The sequence below is a fragment of the Tachypleus tridentatus genome, chromosome 10 (assembly GCF_004210375.1).
Source record: "Tachypleus tridentatus isolate NWPU-2018 chromosome 10, ASM421037v1, whole genome shotgun sequence".
Lineage (NCBI taxonomy): Eukaryota > Metazoa > Arthropoda > Merostomata > Xiphosura > Limulidae > Tachypleus > Tachypleus tridentatus.
In genome coordinates this window covers 180356123-180373455 of record NC_134834.1, presented here as the reverse complement: position 1 = coordinate 180373455, position 17333 = coordinate 180356123, and the positions used below count along the sequence as shown (strand labels likewise).

At 33.0% G+C, this 17333-nt stretch overlaps 1 protein-coding gene across 1 annotated transcript; it reads right to left on the bottom strand.

Moving 5' to 3' along the window:
• Positions 1-10058: 10058 nt before the first annotated feature.
• LOC143228596 (thiol S-methyltransferase TMT1A-like) lies at positions 10059-13170 on the bottom strand. The gene is made up of 2 exons (XM_076459821.1): positions 13072-13170; positions 10059-10295 (listed from the first exon to the last, which is right to left on the bottom strand). Exons 1-2 carry the CDS (start codon positions 13168-13170, stop codon positions 10059-10061), a joined length of 336 nt encoding a protein of 111 aa, XP_076315936.1.
• Positions 13171-17333: the final 4163 nt, after the last annotated feature.

Below are 17333 nucleotides of genomic sequence, written 5' to 3'. Positions count from 1 at the left end.
GGAAATGAAGAATACAAAGTGATCATTTAAAACAGTACGAGTAACCTTTGTTTTTATATGTATATTTCACACTTCTAAATTCCACGTCAATTTTAATTCCAAACAGTTGTTACAAATAATATTGCAATAGACGAGTCTAAACAAATCGTTGTATGGGTATATTTTAATTTGTTTCAGATAATTTTCATCAGCAATAAATGCATACAGCATATTACAACACCGTTTTAATAAGTCAGATAATGGTGAAAATAAAATGGAAATTTGAATAAACTTCAACCATGAAAAAAAACAGCAACAACACGAAATCAGATCATGAAGTAGTGGAAAGAATGAAATGGATAAACAGATAGAGTATCGACAGAAGGTAGAGAAAAATGAGACAGGAAGTTAAAGAAAAACGCCAGTGGTAAATTCCGAAACAAATTCTAGGCTAACTCACAAACAAACCCGATTGCACAATTTCCCCTCAAATTAATCGATAGCTAACACACTCACCATTTAGCTTACTAAGTAAATCACAGCTAAACACTATTTTATGTATAGTTTACAAATTATTCAACACAAACGTGTATATTTACATATATTAAAAATAGAATTTTATTTTCTAGGAAAGACATCATTACGGCCATGAGACAAGATTTATTATTTATTAAAAGAAGATAATGAATTAAAAATTACTGTAAAATAAACTGTTTTTAAATCAAGATAAACAAGAACTTAAAATGTGTAAGGACACAGTATATAAGAAAAAATAAAACTCACAAACTGATGACATAAAAAAGAAAATTGGTGAATAAATCACACATACGACTAATAACTATCTAGGATTTACCACATTAAATGCTTGCACTTTTGACATCCTTTTGAGTTCCCTTGTATTTGAATTTCGCGGGAAGTTACACAAGGGTTATGCGCGCTAGCCGTCCCTAATTTTGCAGTTTAAGATCAGAGGGAAGGCAGCTAGTCATCGCCACCTTCCACCGACTTTTGGAATACTCTTTTACCAAAGAATAGTGGGACTGACCGTAACTTTATAACGCCATCAAGGCTGAAAGGGCAATCATGTTTGGTGCAACCGGTATAATAGCAGTGCACAAACTTTATTTGTCCAGAAAACCATGTTTACTCGGGTAGAAAAATGTACTTCATACTTTGGTAAACTGTTACGATTAAATGTGATAAAGCTAATCATGAAATAGAAATTATTGTATGTTACTTACAGATTTCCACAGTCACTTGCTGAGGGAATTATAAAGTTGATCTTTATGGTAAAAATAAATGTTGAAATAATAGTTTTAGCGTAAGTTTTACTTATAATAAAGTAAGATTTTACCCACTATAAACACACCTTAACTATATGTTTTCAAACACGGGTCATAATAATCTATCGTGTTGATATAAGAAAATAGTTTGTTTTTCATAACATTCAACTACTTCTTTACAAGTAGTCTTATATACCTATTAAAAATGAAAGCATAGATTCCTTTGGTTTACAGTTTTATGTTTCCGATGCAACGCCCAAAGCAAAATGAAGAAAACACTCGCTATCAAGACGTCAATTATAACGAAATTGCTCAGGCTTACCATTAATAGATTGAGTTAGTAAAACAAGCGAAATAACATTTGGCTTCAGTCACGAGTTTTTTAGACTTTCCTAGAGTAGCTCTGTCTACGCCAAAGATTAAAGTCTAATCCTTAAAACCAGACCGAGTTTATTAAACCCTCACGTGATTGTTAAATAAACGCGCAAGGACACTTAATGAATACAGCGAGATAAACCAATGTAAGCACAACCAATCATGTTTGTATCCTTGAATCCAAACTTGAGTGCAATAAACGAAAAACAACAACCCATGTATCGATGATATGCTAAGAGAAAATTATTATACACGCGTATTTATCCAATACACTTGGAAATATACATTCGATGTTCTTAATATACACCATTGCAGGTAAAATATTTTTAACACAGTATTTACCAACAAAAATAAAATAGTAACAAACTCTTGAAAAAAGTAATACATTTTATATTTATATGACTTAAATATAAGAAAAGAATAGTATTTTGATACTATTCAAATTTGATGGAACGAGTCCATAAAATAAAGTCTCGGAATATTTATGCTTTATCTGACAATTCATGAAAAGCTATACTATGGCTTTGTGCACAAGCCGTCACTAATCGTGAAATTATAGACAACAGAAGAAGATTATGAGCCAATAGCTTCAATCGTAAACTCTTAGGCTAATATTTCTTAACTGAATAGAGAAATATGATCATTATTCTTATAAAGTAATCTGTCAGACTACTGGAGGTGTTATTATTTTTAATACCATACATAGTAGAACTGGACTTAGTGAATGATATGAGTGTTCGGCTACGGATTCTTTTACGGTAGATGTCTGTGACTTGTTGACGATAAATATGACGAAAAATTAACATCCATAACTCAGGTTGTTTTAAACTAATATATTCAAAACAAGTCAATTGAATGTACAAGAATGTTTATTAAACTAAGGGTATAGTAATTGTATCTTCAATACTATACAGTTCTCTTATTCTTGTGTAACGATTTTAGTATCATATATCTATTTTAATATCAGTGTTTCTTCATGTTAAAGTTGTATTTATAAACGTACAAAACTTCTTTCTATCTTGTCGGTATTTAGCTACAAAGATCCGAACGGTCATGTTTATTTATCTCTTCATCTGTCCTGTACGTTGATTCACATCTTCTGATGAATATATTTAGAAACTCTACTTGAGTACCAGAGTAAACCACACCTTATACCAGCCTCTTTCAGGGTAATGTCTTTGTGTTATTTACAGTTACATTCGTATATAAATACCACTTCTCACAAATAGTATCATAATATCTTACACTTTCAGAACGTTTAGGCTTAAATTAAGAATTTTACATAAATATCCTATGAGGAAGTTTTTAAGTAAGTCTAAGTAAGTGAACTGTTTATATTTCTCACATATATTTTCACTAGGGAGAGGTGCTTAAAACAATCATCATTTTGTATGTAATATATCTCTTGCTCACATAATAAACAATTTTTTTCTCCAATTTCTCTCGAAATAATTCAGTGAATTATGTAGGAGATGTTCTGTTACTGATTCTGTGTTTGAATATTTCTGAACAAAATCGGAGGAAGCTGCTCTAGAGATTTTATAAGCTGTTGTGAGAAGTGTTTTGTTTGTAGTTTGGTGTGTACTAGTTTTAGTATTACGTTTACCCATGCAAGGGCTGTCTAGTCAGTTACGGTTTGAAAGTATGTTTTGTCGATTTTAATATGTTGTCGATTGGTATTCCACTTTCTCTACCAGTTATTCGATTAGGAAAGTTTGATCTTTGTCAAATTTTGGTTCTAATATTTTTAGGTGGTTTATCCATGTCAGTTTGAGTCATATATTAATTATAGAAACTTAGCGGATGGAGTAGTCTGAAGGACTGTTCCCTTGATATATAGGTTTGGTTTTTGTTTTATTAATTTTGTGAAAACCACTAGTTGGTTTTTTTGCTATGTTGATTTTAATTCTATTTTTGTGACCGTATTCACTTATTGTATTTATTGTTTATTTGTTTGGTTGGTTTTGAATTTCGCGCAAAGCTACACGAGTGCTATTTGCGCTAGCCGTCCTTAATTTTGGAATGTAAGACTTGATGGAAGGTAGCTAGTCATCATCATCCATCTCCAACTCTTATGCTACTTTTTTACCAACGAATAGTGGGATTGACTGTCACTATATAACGCTTCCACGGCTGAAAAGCAGCGTGTTTGATGAGACGAGGATTCGAAACCGCGATTCTCGAATTACGATTCGAGTGCTTTAACCACCTGGACATGCCGGGCCTATTGTTATGGTCTATAAATTCTATTTGTTGCCTTCTATTTGCGTTTGTTGCGTTACATGTGTAGTTTTAGTATTTGCCGATTAGGTCTCTTTTGGAGCAATAGCATTTTGATTGTACGAAAAGATGCAATTGAGTAAACTTATATCTATTTGTTTTTATTGTTGAACAGTACACCCTTGTACAAATTTATTGAAACAAACGGTTATTTTACAATATTTTCAACATGGTGGCCGATGTAGGTTCGCTGGACCCGCTGATTTCCTTTTATAGTCATTTTTGCACACAGACAGCGTCATTAGCTGTGTTTTGCAGTACGTTCGATCTATTTTTGGGATATATGACAAAATTTTGAGGAATATTACGTCATTCGAAATTGCGTTAGAAGTTCATGGAGACCAGCCAGAAAAAAGCTTACCAACTCAATGAAGAATAAACGGTATCAATGGGGTCTGAAATATAAGATCTGGACGCAAGAACAATGGAGGAAGGTCCTATTTAGTGACGAGACTCATTTCTTCGTACACGGTCAAAGAAGTGTACATGTTCGCATATCTCCAGGTGAAAAACGTGGAGAATCTCACATCAATCAGCTCGTAAAATAACACTTGAAGAAGATGTTTTGGGGATTTTTCAGGTGCTATGGCGTCGGAGGCTTACGTATCGTAGAAGGTATGATGCAAGGACTACAGTGCATCGAAGTTTTGCAGAGAAAAGTCGTTCGAGAATTGAAAAAGAGATTTTGAGATGGATCTGGCATTTTCAGCAAGATCTGACTCCGTGCCACACTTTGAAACTTGTGAAGAATTTTATAATTACAGCGCAAAAAAAGGTGTTGGACTAGCCTGGAAACTCTCCAGACTTAAATCCGGACTTTAAATATTTGGGCGATTTGTAAAAAAAGACATCGGTGAAAAGACTGTACTACGAAAGGTAAGCTAACTGAGGCCATAATTGAGGTGTGGTACCGCGATTCAAAAATTAGTAAATATTGCAGTCAACTGGTGGACTCGATGACAAAGCGGATTAATGATCTTCTGAAAAATAAAAGAGGTCATAGTTAGTTAGTTAGTTATCACCATTAGATTCCATCAAGGAACATACGGCCACCATCGCTTGCGGATTCTTCAACAAGTATTTAAGTTAGTAGGTTGTTAGCTCACTGCACCGAGCCGTCCCAAATTTAGTAGTATAAGCAATTTAGCAATGAAAAGCGAGAGGGAAGGCAGCTAGTCATCACCACCCACCGCCAACTCTTGGGATACTCTTGTACCAACGAATAGTGGGATTGACCGTCACATTATAACGCCCCCACGGCTGGGAGGGCGAGCATGTTTGGCGCAACGTGGGCGCGAACCCGCGACCCTCGGATTAGGAGTCGCACGCCTTACGCGCTTGGCCATGCCAGGCCTCAAAAGAGGTCATATCAAGTATAAATTTGTGAGTAATTTTTGGGTTCTCAGAAATAGCACGCAAAAAATTGAAAAAATTGTAATTTTCCGTCTTGTTTCAATTAATTTGCACAATGGTGTAAATTTCTGCCATGATAACACTTGTTTGATTATTTAGGACAATCTCAGCTATTATGCATTCGTTATGACTACTCAATTTCTGTTACTGATAGATTTGATTCATGTAACAGGACTATTCCTTTGTTTTTATCTTCATTATTAAATCTATGTTTTCTGATAGTTGAGTGATAATGTATTTTAAGTCTGTTATTTTCGAAAATTAAGGTTTCACTAATTATTAAAATTCATTGGTTAGTTTTTGGAATTAAGTCCTCGATCTCATGTTTCTTGAAAGCACGTGCATCTTGGATGTTGATATGTAGGACGGCGAATTTTCGAGGATAGGATTAACGTGGTTGATGTGTTTAATTGTGGTATGTATGGAATGATGTGTTTTTTGTTATATTTACTCGTAGTTCTATGCGGTTTATTTGTTTGTGTCATTTTTGAAAGAGTGTTTTCTTATAACAAAGCCACATCGGGCTATCTGCTCAGCCCACCGAGGGGAATCTAACTTCTGATTGTAGCGTTGTAAATCCGAAGACATACCGCTGTACTAGCGGGGAGCATGTCATTTTTGAGTGTTCTGCTACGAAGGCTGTGAAAATGTATTTAATGATGATTAGTTAAACATGCCCTATAAAATTCTCAGACCATGGCTTCACTGGAATTATCGAGGCCTATGTAGACGTTCATAGAAAAACAGGCATAAATGTGTTAGATTTTAAGAATAGTAAATTATCAAAAACGACTGTATACCACTCTACGCAAGTAAGTAATGTTTTAACCATTCCTTTGTAGGTTTTTTCATTTCGAAAAGTAGTTATAAACAAACAGTTACCAGAACTACAGATGTATCACTAATACAATCTTTAAACATTGTAAACTTTTTCAACCCTATTGGTAATAGACATGTCCTGATGATTAGGTCGTTTGGCTCAAAATATGAGGAACGCAAGTTCAAATACCTGTCTCCGAACACGCTCACCCTTACAGCTGTAGGGAAATTATGATGTGATTACTATTCTTTGGTAAAAGAGTGGCCCAAGAATTTGCAACGAGCTACGTTAGTTATCTGATTTTTTTTCAGTGTATCTTGTTAAATTAAAGACAACAAATGGAGACAGTCTGACCGATCTTTCATAATAAAATGCGAAATATTCTTTAAAGTAGGTGTCTGTGACTTGTTGGCAATAACTTTCAGCATTAAACAAACAGCGCACAGTGTATTTGTTTTAAAATAATATATCAAACTAAATTAAAATATATACATAAGTCCGTTGTACAGTTAATCACTACAGATTATTTCAGAGATTTAAATGAATGCCACATTTCCTCAAGTTCATACAGTACGGTTACTTTAGTAAACAGCTGATAAGGAGAATTATTCTTTTCTGCTGTGTTGTTACAATACAATAAGTAGTTTGAGTTTATTTGAAGTTAAGGACAAAGCTACACATTGAAAATGTAAAGATATACTGCTGTGCCACTAAGGGAGACATTCAGTGGCACTTATGTCACACTCTTGGTTACCATAGTTGGCTTCAAAGCTTTATATAATTGTTTATTTTCGTTAATATTCCACACAGGTTTGTTCAATTAATTTAGAACACAATTATTATATATTCAATTATTGCAATAAAAACTGTGGTACTTCACTTGGTGCCTAAACTCATAATCACGCTATCTTGATCTACCTATTTATTTTAACCGGCGTTAAACAATTGATTAAAAAAATAAGAAGCTTCTGCCCTATTATTGTACTCAGTTAAAAATATAAAAAACAACTCAGTTACATTTACTACAACCATCATGTAGCTTTGTGCGAAAATCCAATCAACCAAATCTATTGAGTATTTTGGTCTGGCAAAATGAAATCTTATGACAGGTAGAATCACGTCCCATTTTCACCTGAAGCCGTTGACATTTTATAGCTCACTTAATATTTGTATGATGGAACTGTTTTAAGTTTTATATCATAGTTTTATCTTACGTTTGTTGGTTCAATTATCTGTCGACAAATAAGAAATTACATCTCCTTATCTTTCTATGCTTTCAAAACTTCGTTTATGTGTACGATAACATTTAATCATAACAGTGTATCAAAGTATGAAGTACCTTTTTCTACCCGAGTAAACATAGTTTTCGAGGCAAACAAAGTTGGTGCACAGTTATTGTATTACATAGAGCTTATTAATAAATATTATTTCATGATTAACATTATAAATTGATTAATATGTTTGTTTAATTAAATGTAGAATTGAAAATTGTAATGAAAATATTTGTTGTTAATAGCACAAAATGTGTGAACTAATGTTTCCAAAAAGCAAGGGAGGTTGTGTTCTAAATGTGATGTTAAGAAATCTTAGAACATTATTATTGAATTTCTTTAAAATTTTTCCCATGGGTATATTAAACTAGAAAAGTATACTGGGAAAATAAGTAGAAGATTCCCAAACATTTGTCATAAAATAACAAAAACATTCACCTGAGTAATGTGTGTAATCTAATGTTAGAACACCAGAGATAGAGCATACGAGCAGTAATTTTGAAAACAAAGATGAGTATTTCATAAGATAACTTTCTGACAGAAGTGTTATAAAGTAAATCATTAGTGTGATGGCTACTGACAAATAATTAGCGGAGCAGTAATTAATTTTTTACATTCTTTTCCATGTTTGTTTTTTGGAATTTCACACAAAGCTACTCGAGGGCTATCTGTCCTAGCCGTCCCTAATTTAGTAGTGTAAAACTAAAGGGAATGCAGCTAGTCATCACCACCCACCGCCAACTCTTAGGCTACTCTTTTACCAACGAATAGTGGGATTGAACGTCACATAATAACGCCTTCACGGCTGAGAAAGCGAGCATGTTTGGCGCGACCGGGATGCGAACCCACGATCCTTAGATTACGAGTCGCACGCCTTAACACGCCATTTTTTACATACTTATCCATAAGAACTCATAACGATTTTCCCAGTGTCCCAGTACGTGCCTACTTTTATGTGTTAAATCATTCTGTAAAATTATTAGGTTTATGTGCGACTAATTCACGATTTTCTTTCTTATGTCTTTCGTTTCTCAGTTATGTTTCATCTTCTGTATTGTGTCTTTCCACGTTTTAGTTTCATATTCATCTTGCATTAATAGCGATGTATCAGAAATTTTTAACAGCTGTAATTTTTTTTAAATTCATTATCGATAATTCACTGATAACAATTCTTGTCTCATGGCCAAGAAGTTGTCCGTTTTGTTTAGAAAATCAAATTGTATTTTTAATATCTATGCTATGTATATATTTTTGTGTTGAATAATTTGGAAGCTATAAAGTAAGTTGAGTTCAACTGTGATTTACTTAGTTACTTAAATGGGGAGTGTGTTTGTTATTGATTGATTTGAGGAGAACTTGTGCAATCGGGTTTGTTTGTGTCTTTTTTTCGATACTCTAACTTTTTATCCATTTCCTTCTTTCCACTACTTGATGATCTAATTTCGTATTGTTGCTGTTTTCTTGAAAGTTGAAATTTATTGAAATTTCTATTTTATTTTCACCATTATCTCGTTTATTAAACCGGTGTTGTAGCATACTTTATGCATTTATTGCTGATGAAAATTATCTGAAACCAATTAAAAAATAATCCAAACAATGATTTGTTCAGACTTGTCTACTGCAATATTATTTGTAACAACTGTTTGGAATTAAAATTCATGAGGAAATTATGTAATTTGAATATCTACAATTGTTTTACATCAGATTCTATTTTGAAACATTAACAAATAAAAATATTTTCCTCTACATATCAATCTACTCTACATCATATCATCATGTTACCACAACCACACATTTATTTGTTTGACATATTTCATTTAGAACTGGGTATACATCAACTTTTAAATTTGAGTTATCCAGTATTCATTTATTCACTCTATTTAGCTGTGGTATGATTTTACTTTAATCAAAAATACATTTTATAAGTTTGTTCATTTAAAAATTCCTTTCACAAAATTCATCGTACAGAAAATTGACATCATCTTTATAATATCATTCTCAAATATCTGTTGTAGCATAATGGAATAATATAAAGTTCCGTAAAAACTTATGTTTCATATGTTTTGTTACAATTTATTCATATCCAAAAATGTTTTTATAGTGTAGATAACAAAAACTTTAGAATACGATGTGTCCTCGTAATCCTCTTTCCAACTCTTTGTTTTTATAAAACATGTAGATTCTGTAAAACGTTGGATATTGTGATTATACTTTGTTAATGTGATATCAATATTATTGTCTACCTAAGTCTTTATTTCAATTTTCAATATCTGTTTTAAAAGATAATTAATGACAGCATTTCTTAAATGGAAACTGGTACCATTCTTTCTACAGAACTCTTTTGATGGGTGTCTTATTGTAATGCTAGTAACAAGTGTTTACAATGTATATTATATTGTCGTATTAGCGTCACTATACAGTTAGGACGATTTCTCGGTTAAATTACATACCTAGACTGTATAAATAAAATGTTATTTGAAGAAATGAAGGGCTTTCATTTACTTGGAAAGGACTTTCTTTCTTCTTAAGCTAAAAAGTACACACACAAAAATCATCAGTTTTTAATACTAGTAATTAATAATTAAACCTTTTTGCTGCCAAATAGTCACAATAACCATAACTTCCAGATCAAAGGAATCATTTAGTAGCAATACCAATTACATGACGCCGACATAGGAAACATGATCCTTCTATGTCAATAACACTTTGAGAAACGTCGGTAAATCCTACTTTTCTTACAGAAACTGCTGTTTCTGACGATAGGTGGCAGTTTTCAAAAATAAACGTCCATAACGGTTCCACAATCATTTGAGCGAAACGTTTCCAAGTTTTACGATCATGCCCGATATGTTCAAAGTAAAGAAACTTTCCTCCCTATTTAGGAAATAAATACTAATATAGAAAAAAAAAAAAACAGTACTATAGAGTCCCTAAACAAATAAAATCAAAATAAATCAATTAAAACAAGAAATACAGTTGTAAGTACATACAATTTGCATTTTCAAATGCGTAACATAAGTTTGTAATAAATATTATATTACTACAACAAGACTGAAACTCACATTAGTAGTACGTAAGTTTCCCACTATATATGTATAGGTTCAGGGTAACCAATAAAACCAACAACATATTATAAACATTGTTTTTATTTTTTTATTTACCAATCATTTTCAGAGCAGAAATACTTTATCTGGTGGTAAGCCAAGTAAGCTTTGATAAATTTGAGAAATACACATACGATAGCATGATTACCTCTTGGAAAATTATTTTATGTTTTACAAATGATTTGTTAGTTTATTGAACTATGTACAAAGCTAGTAAAAAACAATCTTTATTGGTTATCCTTAATTTAGAAATTACGAATTATATCATAAGATACAATAGTACGGTTATAGTGGATGACTATTGGAACTATGCAACATTCACACGGAGACATTCTAGGGTGTTTAACAACATACTTTGTACAATAAGAAAATGTTTGTTTTGATAAATTAACCTTTTAACCTTAAATTACTTTGGTTGTTGTTTAGCAAAATCAAATTGGACTATTTACTATGTCCACCTCCGGTAGTCGAATACATATTTTAACTCTGTAATTTCATAGAATTAATGCTTTTCCATCGGGTGCAAAATTAAAGCTGAGTCCCAAATACCAATCGGCGTCTTCAAGTATATTTTCTAACTGATGTACGCATCAACTTATATAAAGGTCCATAGTTGTTTTGGTAACAAGATCCCTGATAACAAAATAGTAACGTTATTAGAAAACATTCTCAATATTGAGATTAATCCGACTAATTACTGCTAAATTCTTATGTATTTAAAATCGATAAAAGCGAATGGAAACACTTAAAATTCGAAAAGTACTGTTATATTCCTACACGTTTTTCGTTATATTTAAGTTTCAGATGTTGGTTTGTGGTCTTGGTGTTGAAATACTCGATAAAAATGAATCATTTTTTCAATGTTCTGGTTAATTTTAATGTTATAAAATAGATCATTTAAGGTTATAACCTTGGTGTTATTTTGAGCTGAAGTGTTTTCTTTGTTATCTGAACTTGTTATCATAGGGAGTTTTCGGGTGCAAGTGTCAGAATAATAGTCAAACGCCTTACACGAGGGTTCTAACAGGCCCGGCATGGCCAAGCGCGTAAGGCGTGCGACTCGTAATCCGAGGGTCGCGGGTTCGGGCCCGCGTCGCGCTAAACATGTTCGCCCTCCCAGCCGTGAGGGTGTATAATGTGTCGGTCAATCCCACTATTCGTTGGTAAAAGAGTAGCCCAAGAGTTGGCGGTGGGTGGTGATGACTAACTGCCTTCCCTCTATTCTTACACTGCTAAATTAGGGACGGCTAGCACAGATAGCCCTCGAGTAGCTTTGTGCGAAATTCCCAAACAGGTTACAACAAGGTTGCAAGAAGTTCATTTATGTAGAAAATTAGAATCTATAGTACTCGCTTCTTTCTTGGGCTTGTAAGTTTGTAACATTAATGATAAAGATATCCAAAATAAACCTTTTCATTTTCAACGTAAAGGAAACAATAACCACTAAACATACATAATATCAATGTATACCAAATTGCAGACAAACCATAAAAGGTGTAAGATGTAAAAAAACCTACATTTTGTTTGTGTATGATTTATTCATTTAATTACGTCATATGCAGGAAAAATAAATTTTGAGTTCGTTTTACGTGCACACATTGTTGAAGCTTTGATTATAATTATTACAATGAACAAGTGCTGTCGCCACTCAGCGGTTCAACGTTAAGCCTGAATACACAAGTTTATAACCTGTCTTACATCCCTCTGGTAGGTACAGTATAGTGAGTTCATTGTGTTACTATATACGTAACTCTAAAGATAAAAATGTATTTCCAACTATTTCTCAGAAATGTTTTTTATCGTACAAGCTAACCATTCCATTCTGATCTTATTAGCCTTTAAAAGGAACGATTTTATTAATGTATTCGGCATTCTTAGTGATTAACAGAAGCTATTATTCTAGATGTATTTGCATAGCTCAGATCATTATATATTTAAATTCGAAGAAAAATATATTTGTCACACCCAATTTATGAATTGGTTTTGAATATTACGTTTCAAAAATATCAACCGTATCCACGACTTCTGTATAAACTATTAATAAAAAAGGAGATCATGAAAGTCCAAACGTATATAAGCAGAGAAAATAGCAGACTTCTCGATATCTAACATATAATCGTACCTTACCAGTCACGCAGTAAGGACTAAAACAGGCAAGACCGATTTGTTGTTAAATGCAAAGTTACATAATGTGCAGTGCCCACTATGAATATCAAAATACACTTTTAGGGTTATAAGCCTTCCTTGATGTTTATCGCTTAGCTACTGTAGACACGAAATTTGTTTTTGTACTAAGATGTATAAACTGATTTCAGAATACTTTTTGTTTATCCACCTTATCCACACAATGTTTTCGTTTCAGTTACAGAAAACAAATAATATAAATGAGAAGTAGTGTTGGTTAAAGCATACGTAAGGTATCAGTATTATTATGCAATATTTAAGCAGTTTTAGTGTGTAACTGTTAAGAAATACTAGAAATAGAAACCGCAATTCTGCATTTCCACAATTATTTTCTTGTTTTTACTACTTATAGGTACAAGTACTCTCTTGATCTCGTGCAGAACGTCCTGAATCTTCATCACAGAACACAAAACACAAGTTGATACAACGGCATCCACACTGTTCTCAGGTATTTCTGCCATAATAGTCACACAATGTTCCACTTCAATATATCGAAATTTCTCGCTATTCTTCTTAAAACAGGTTTCAAAATACGGTTTAGGTTCGACACATATTAATCTGCACCCTATTGGATAATATTTGAGATTTACACTAGTACCAACACCAATCTCTAAGAGTAATCACACCTTGTCCTTGCGTGTTTAAACGTGGATCATAAGAAACCAACGTGTTCATATGAGAAAATAGTTTTTCTTTTAAAACGACGAACTCCTTCTCTTTGCTTTGTGACACATACCGACACCAAATAACGACAGCAAATATTTATTGTTTTATTCTTTTAAGTTTGCAAAGTAACGCCCACAATAAAATTACAAATACGCTCGCTACTATGCCGTAAGTTACAACTGCATCATTTAGGTTCGCCATTATTCCATTTACAGCACGTGTAGCTCACGAAATGATATTTGGCTTCAGCCACTCGAGTTGTCTTAAACTTTGACAGCATACATGTCTGAACATAAATATTTAAGTCCTAACTGGTTTAAGACTGGCAAACCACTCTAAAACAGACACGTGATACTTACGTAATCACTCAAGGTCCCTCAGCGAACACAGAGAAATGTTCAGGTGAATGCGTAACTAGTATCCTTGATTCAGGACTTTAGTGCAAACAACATTTAGATCTATGGTATGGAGAAGTACGCAGTACACTAAGAGATTAAGGTGTGGTTCTAGTTACATGGTACAATAATGTGTAGTAGTAGACAGATATGTAGGGTAAAATGTTATTTTTTGTCGATGTTTGAATGTAGAGACTGATATAACAGAATAGTAACTATAAACATCATACACATTGTGCAGGGAGAAGAAAAGAGAATGGTTTAGTTACTTTAAACACATACATTCTTTGATTAGATGAAAATTTAAAATATTCCAGAAATAACTGTACCTTGTGATAAGTAATGATATCAAACTGTTTAAATTAAAATACTCTTTTGAAAAGTTCATGGAATATGTAAAGTTTTATGAACGTTATATCTGGAATAACTATGGTAATAAGTTATTGAAGTCCTTTAACGATTTACTTGAAACATGTGGAACGTTACAAGAAATGTTCGGTATCTTGTGATCAATACATTTTTCTTTCACAAATATTTGTTTCTAATACATAGAATATCTATATACCTAACAAGCAAGCGTAAGTTATTGAAATGCCAAGATCGCTTGTGTGTGATAAATTCATTGATATACTATTCGTCGCTAGATATATATATGATTGTGTGTTTCCTTCTAGCAATGCAAAAAATCGGGCTATTTGGTGAGCCCACCGAGAACAATTGAACCCATGATTTTAGCGTTGTAATCCGTAGACATACCGCTGTAGTAGCGGTGGCATATATATGTATATGTATATGGGAACCAGAGTGTTACATTTTCTATTTACAGCACTGAGACTCAGCTTTCCTACAAGTGATAGAGAAAGAAGTTTAACAAGAAAACAGATATTCCATTGATATCAGGAATAAATGAAGTATTGACAAATTGTTGATTTACAACAGTACGAGTAAACTTTGTTTTTATGTGTATTTCACACTCATAACTTTCTCATCAATTTTAATTCCAAACAGTTGTTACAAATAATATTACAGAAAACAAGTTTAAACAAAACATTGTATGGCGTATATTTTGATTTGTTTCAGATAATTTTCATCAGCAATAAATGCATACAGCATATTTCAACACCGGTTTAATAAATGAGATCAAGGTGAAAATAAAACAGAAATTTGAATAAACTTCAACCTTGAAGAAAACAGCAACAGCACGAAATCAGATCACCAAGTTCTGGTAAGAAGGAAATGGATAAAAAGATAGAGTATCGACAGAAGGTAGGGAAAAATGAGACAGGAAGTTAAAAAAAACTCCAATGGTAAATTCCGAAACAAATTCTTGCCTAACTCATAAACAAACCCGATTGAACAATTTCCCCTCAAATGATTTGATAGCAAACGCACTAACACACTCACCATTTAGATTACTAAGTAAATCACAACTGAACTCAATTTAAATTATAACTTACAAATTAGTTAACACAAACAAACATATTTACATATATTAGAAAATAGAATGTTATCTTCTAGGAAAGACAACATTACGGCCATGAGACAAGATTTATTATTTATGAACAGAAGATAATGAATTAAAAGTACTCCCGTATAGATTTTGTAAAATTAATTGATTATAATTCAAGATAAACAAGAACTCAAAATGTGTAAGGACACAGTATATAAGAAAAAATAAAACTTACAAATTGATGACATAAAAAAGAAAATTGGGAAATAATCACAGATACGACTAATAACTTTCTGGAAATATTTACCACATGAAAAGCTGACACTGGGATAAATTCTCATGAGTTTCCTTGTATTTGAATTTATCGTAAAGCTACAAAAGGGCCAACTGTGCTAGTCGACCCTGAGTCATCACCACCTACTGGGCTACTCTTTTACCAACACATAGCGGGATTGACTGTCACATTAAAAGGTCAAAAAAGGCGAGCATGTTTGGTACGATCGGGATTCGAACCCGCCACCTTCAGATTACGAGTCGAACCCTCCTAGACATGCCGGTCCTGAGTTTTCTTGGGAAAAGGATGTAAAAAAATAAATCACTTCTCTATCTGTAATTCATTTATTGATTTAATTACCACATTAATGTGATGACTGTAGAAATATAATTATTTGTAATTAAATCTATAACTGCGTGCAGAAAAATGATTTACTTGATAATACTTCTTTTAAACATGCTATTTCGTACCTTATGTAGGTATAACCAACTTGTTTTCAATATGAGTGATCGTATGTCTAGTGTTTTAATAATAGATTACCTATACTCCTTAGGTGTATATATTTGTCATTTTGTATTAAAAATCTTCGAGCTTTTACCGAGGAAAATTTACGACTTTAATTGAACCCTGACAAAAATTGTTCAACAAATTCAATATTCAATATTTCATAAATGTCACGTTTAGGATACCACCTCCCTTGTTTCTTTGAAATATTGGTTCACACTGTTTTTGGTATTAACAACAAACATTTTAATTATAATTATATAGTAACAATGGCTTATATATTGTTAATCTCAAAGAAATATAATAAATGCACACCTTCTTTGTTTCCCTTACAAGGTATATTCATTCGGGAAGAAAACATACTTTATACTTTGGTAAATTCCTGAAGTTAAATATTATCATGCACATAAAACGAAGTTTTGAAAGATTAAAAAGAAGAAGAGATAAAATTTCTAATTTATCGCCAACATGTCACAGACACCTACTCTTAAAGAACCTTTTTCATCTATGTGTATACAAACCCGTCAAACTGTGTGAACTAGCTGTCACTAATACAACAAGATACACTAAAATAAAGCAGATAACTAGCACCACCCACTCTTGGCTACCCTTTTATCAACTAATAGCGGACACATTATAATGCCCCAACAACTTAATCTGTTTGCGAGTCAAGCACTCTAAACACCAGACTGTGCCTGTAACCCATAGGGTTGGAACAGTTTACAATGTTTGAAGACTGCATTAGTGACATATCTGTATAATGTGGTATCGGTTTGTTAATAACTACTTTTTGTTATGACCCTGATGAGAGTTCCACGTTAGTCACAGAACAAGCAAGGTGTGCAGATATCTCTTTCATTATGCTGTTCAAGACGTAAGGATCAACTACGCCAGTTATACCAACGATAATTGTCGACGGTTTACCGTCACACCTTACGTCGCTACAATTCACCATGTTCATCGCCCAAACCAAACTAAGGGCAAACATCAAACGTTCCAGAACCCGAATCCTACCTCGGGGCGGAATCTTCATTCATCCCGCTACTCCCGCTGATCAAGTTTATCTGTCAATCATAGAACACTGAATTAAAGAAAGTTGTTCCCCAACCAAAAGTCCTGTCAGTCTCTTCTCAGTATTCCTCAGGGACGTCGACCCATCCATACAACCAGAAGAAATCAAACAAGCCAAAAAATCTCAAATCAAGCCAAGTTACATGCTGTACATCGAATTTTCTCAAGAAATACCAATCTACCTAAGTACTTCATGAAGATAGTGACAACGTCAGAGTACAGTGCTGATTGTATTTTACGTGACGGGTGTGAGTATCATATATT

What these genes read in the sequence shown, in the direction of transcription:
- LOC143228596 (XM_076459821.1), bottom strand. Translation starts at nt 13,170, where the DNA reads ATGGCAGAAATACCTGAGAACAGTGTGGATGCCGTTGTATCAACTTGT. An exon ending in TTCTGCACGAGATCAAGAGA is followed by an intron (nt 10,296 to 13,071) that starts GTACTTGTACCT and finishes TTTCCTAAATAG; the next exon opens with GGAGGAAAGTTTCTTTACTT.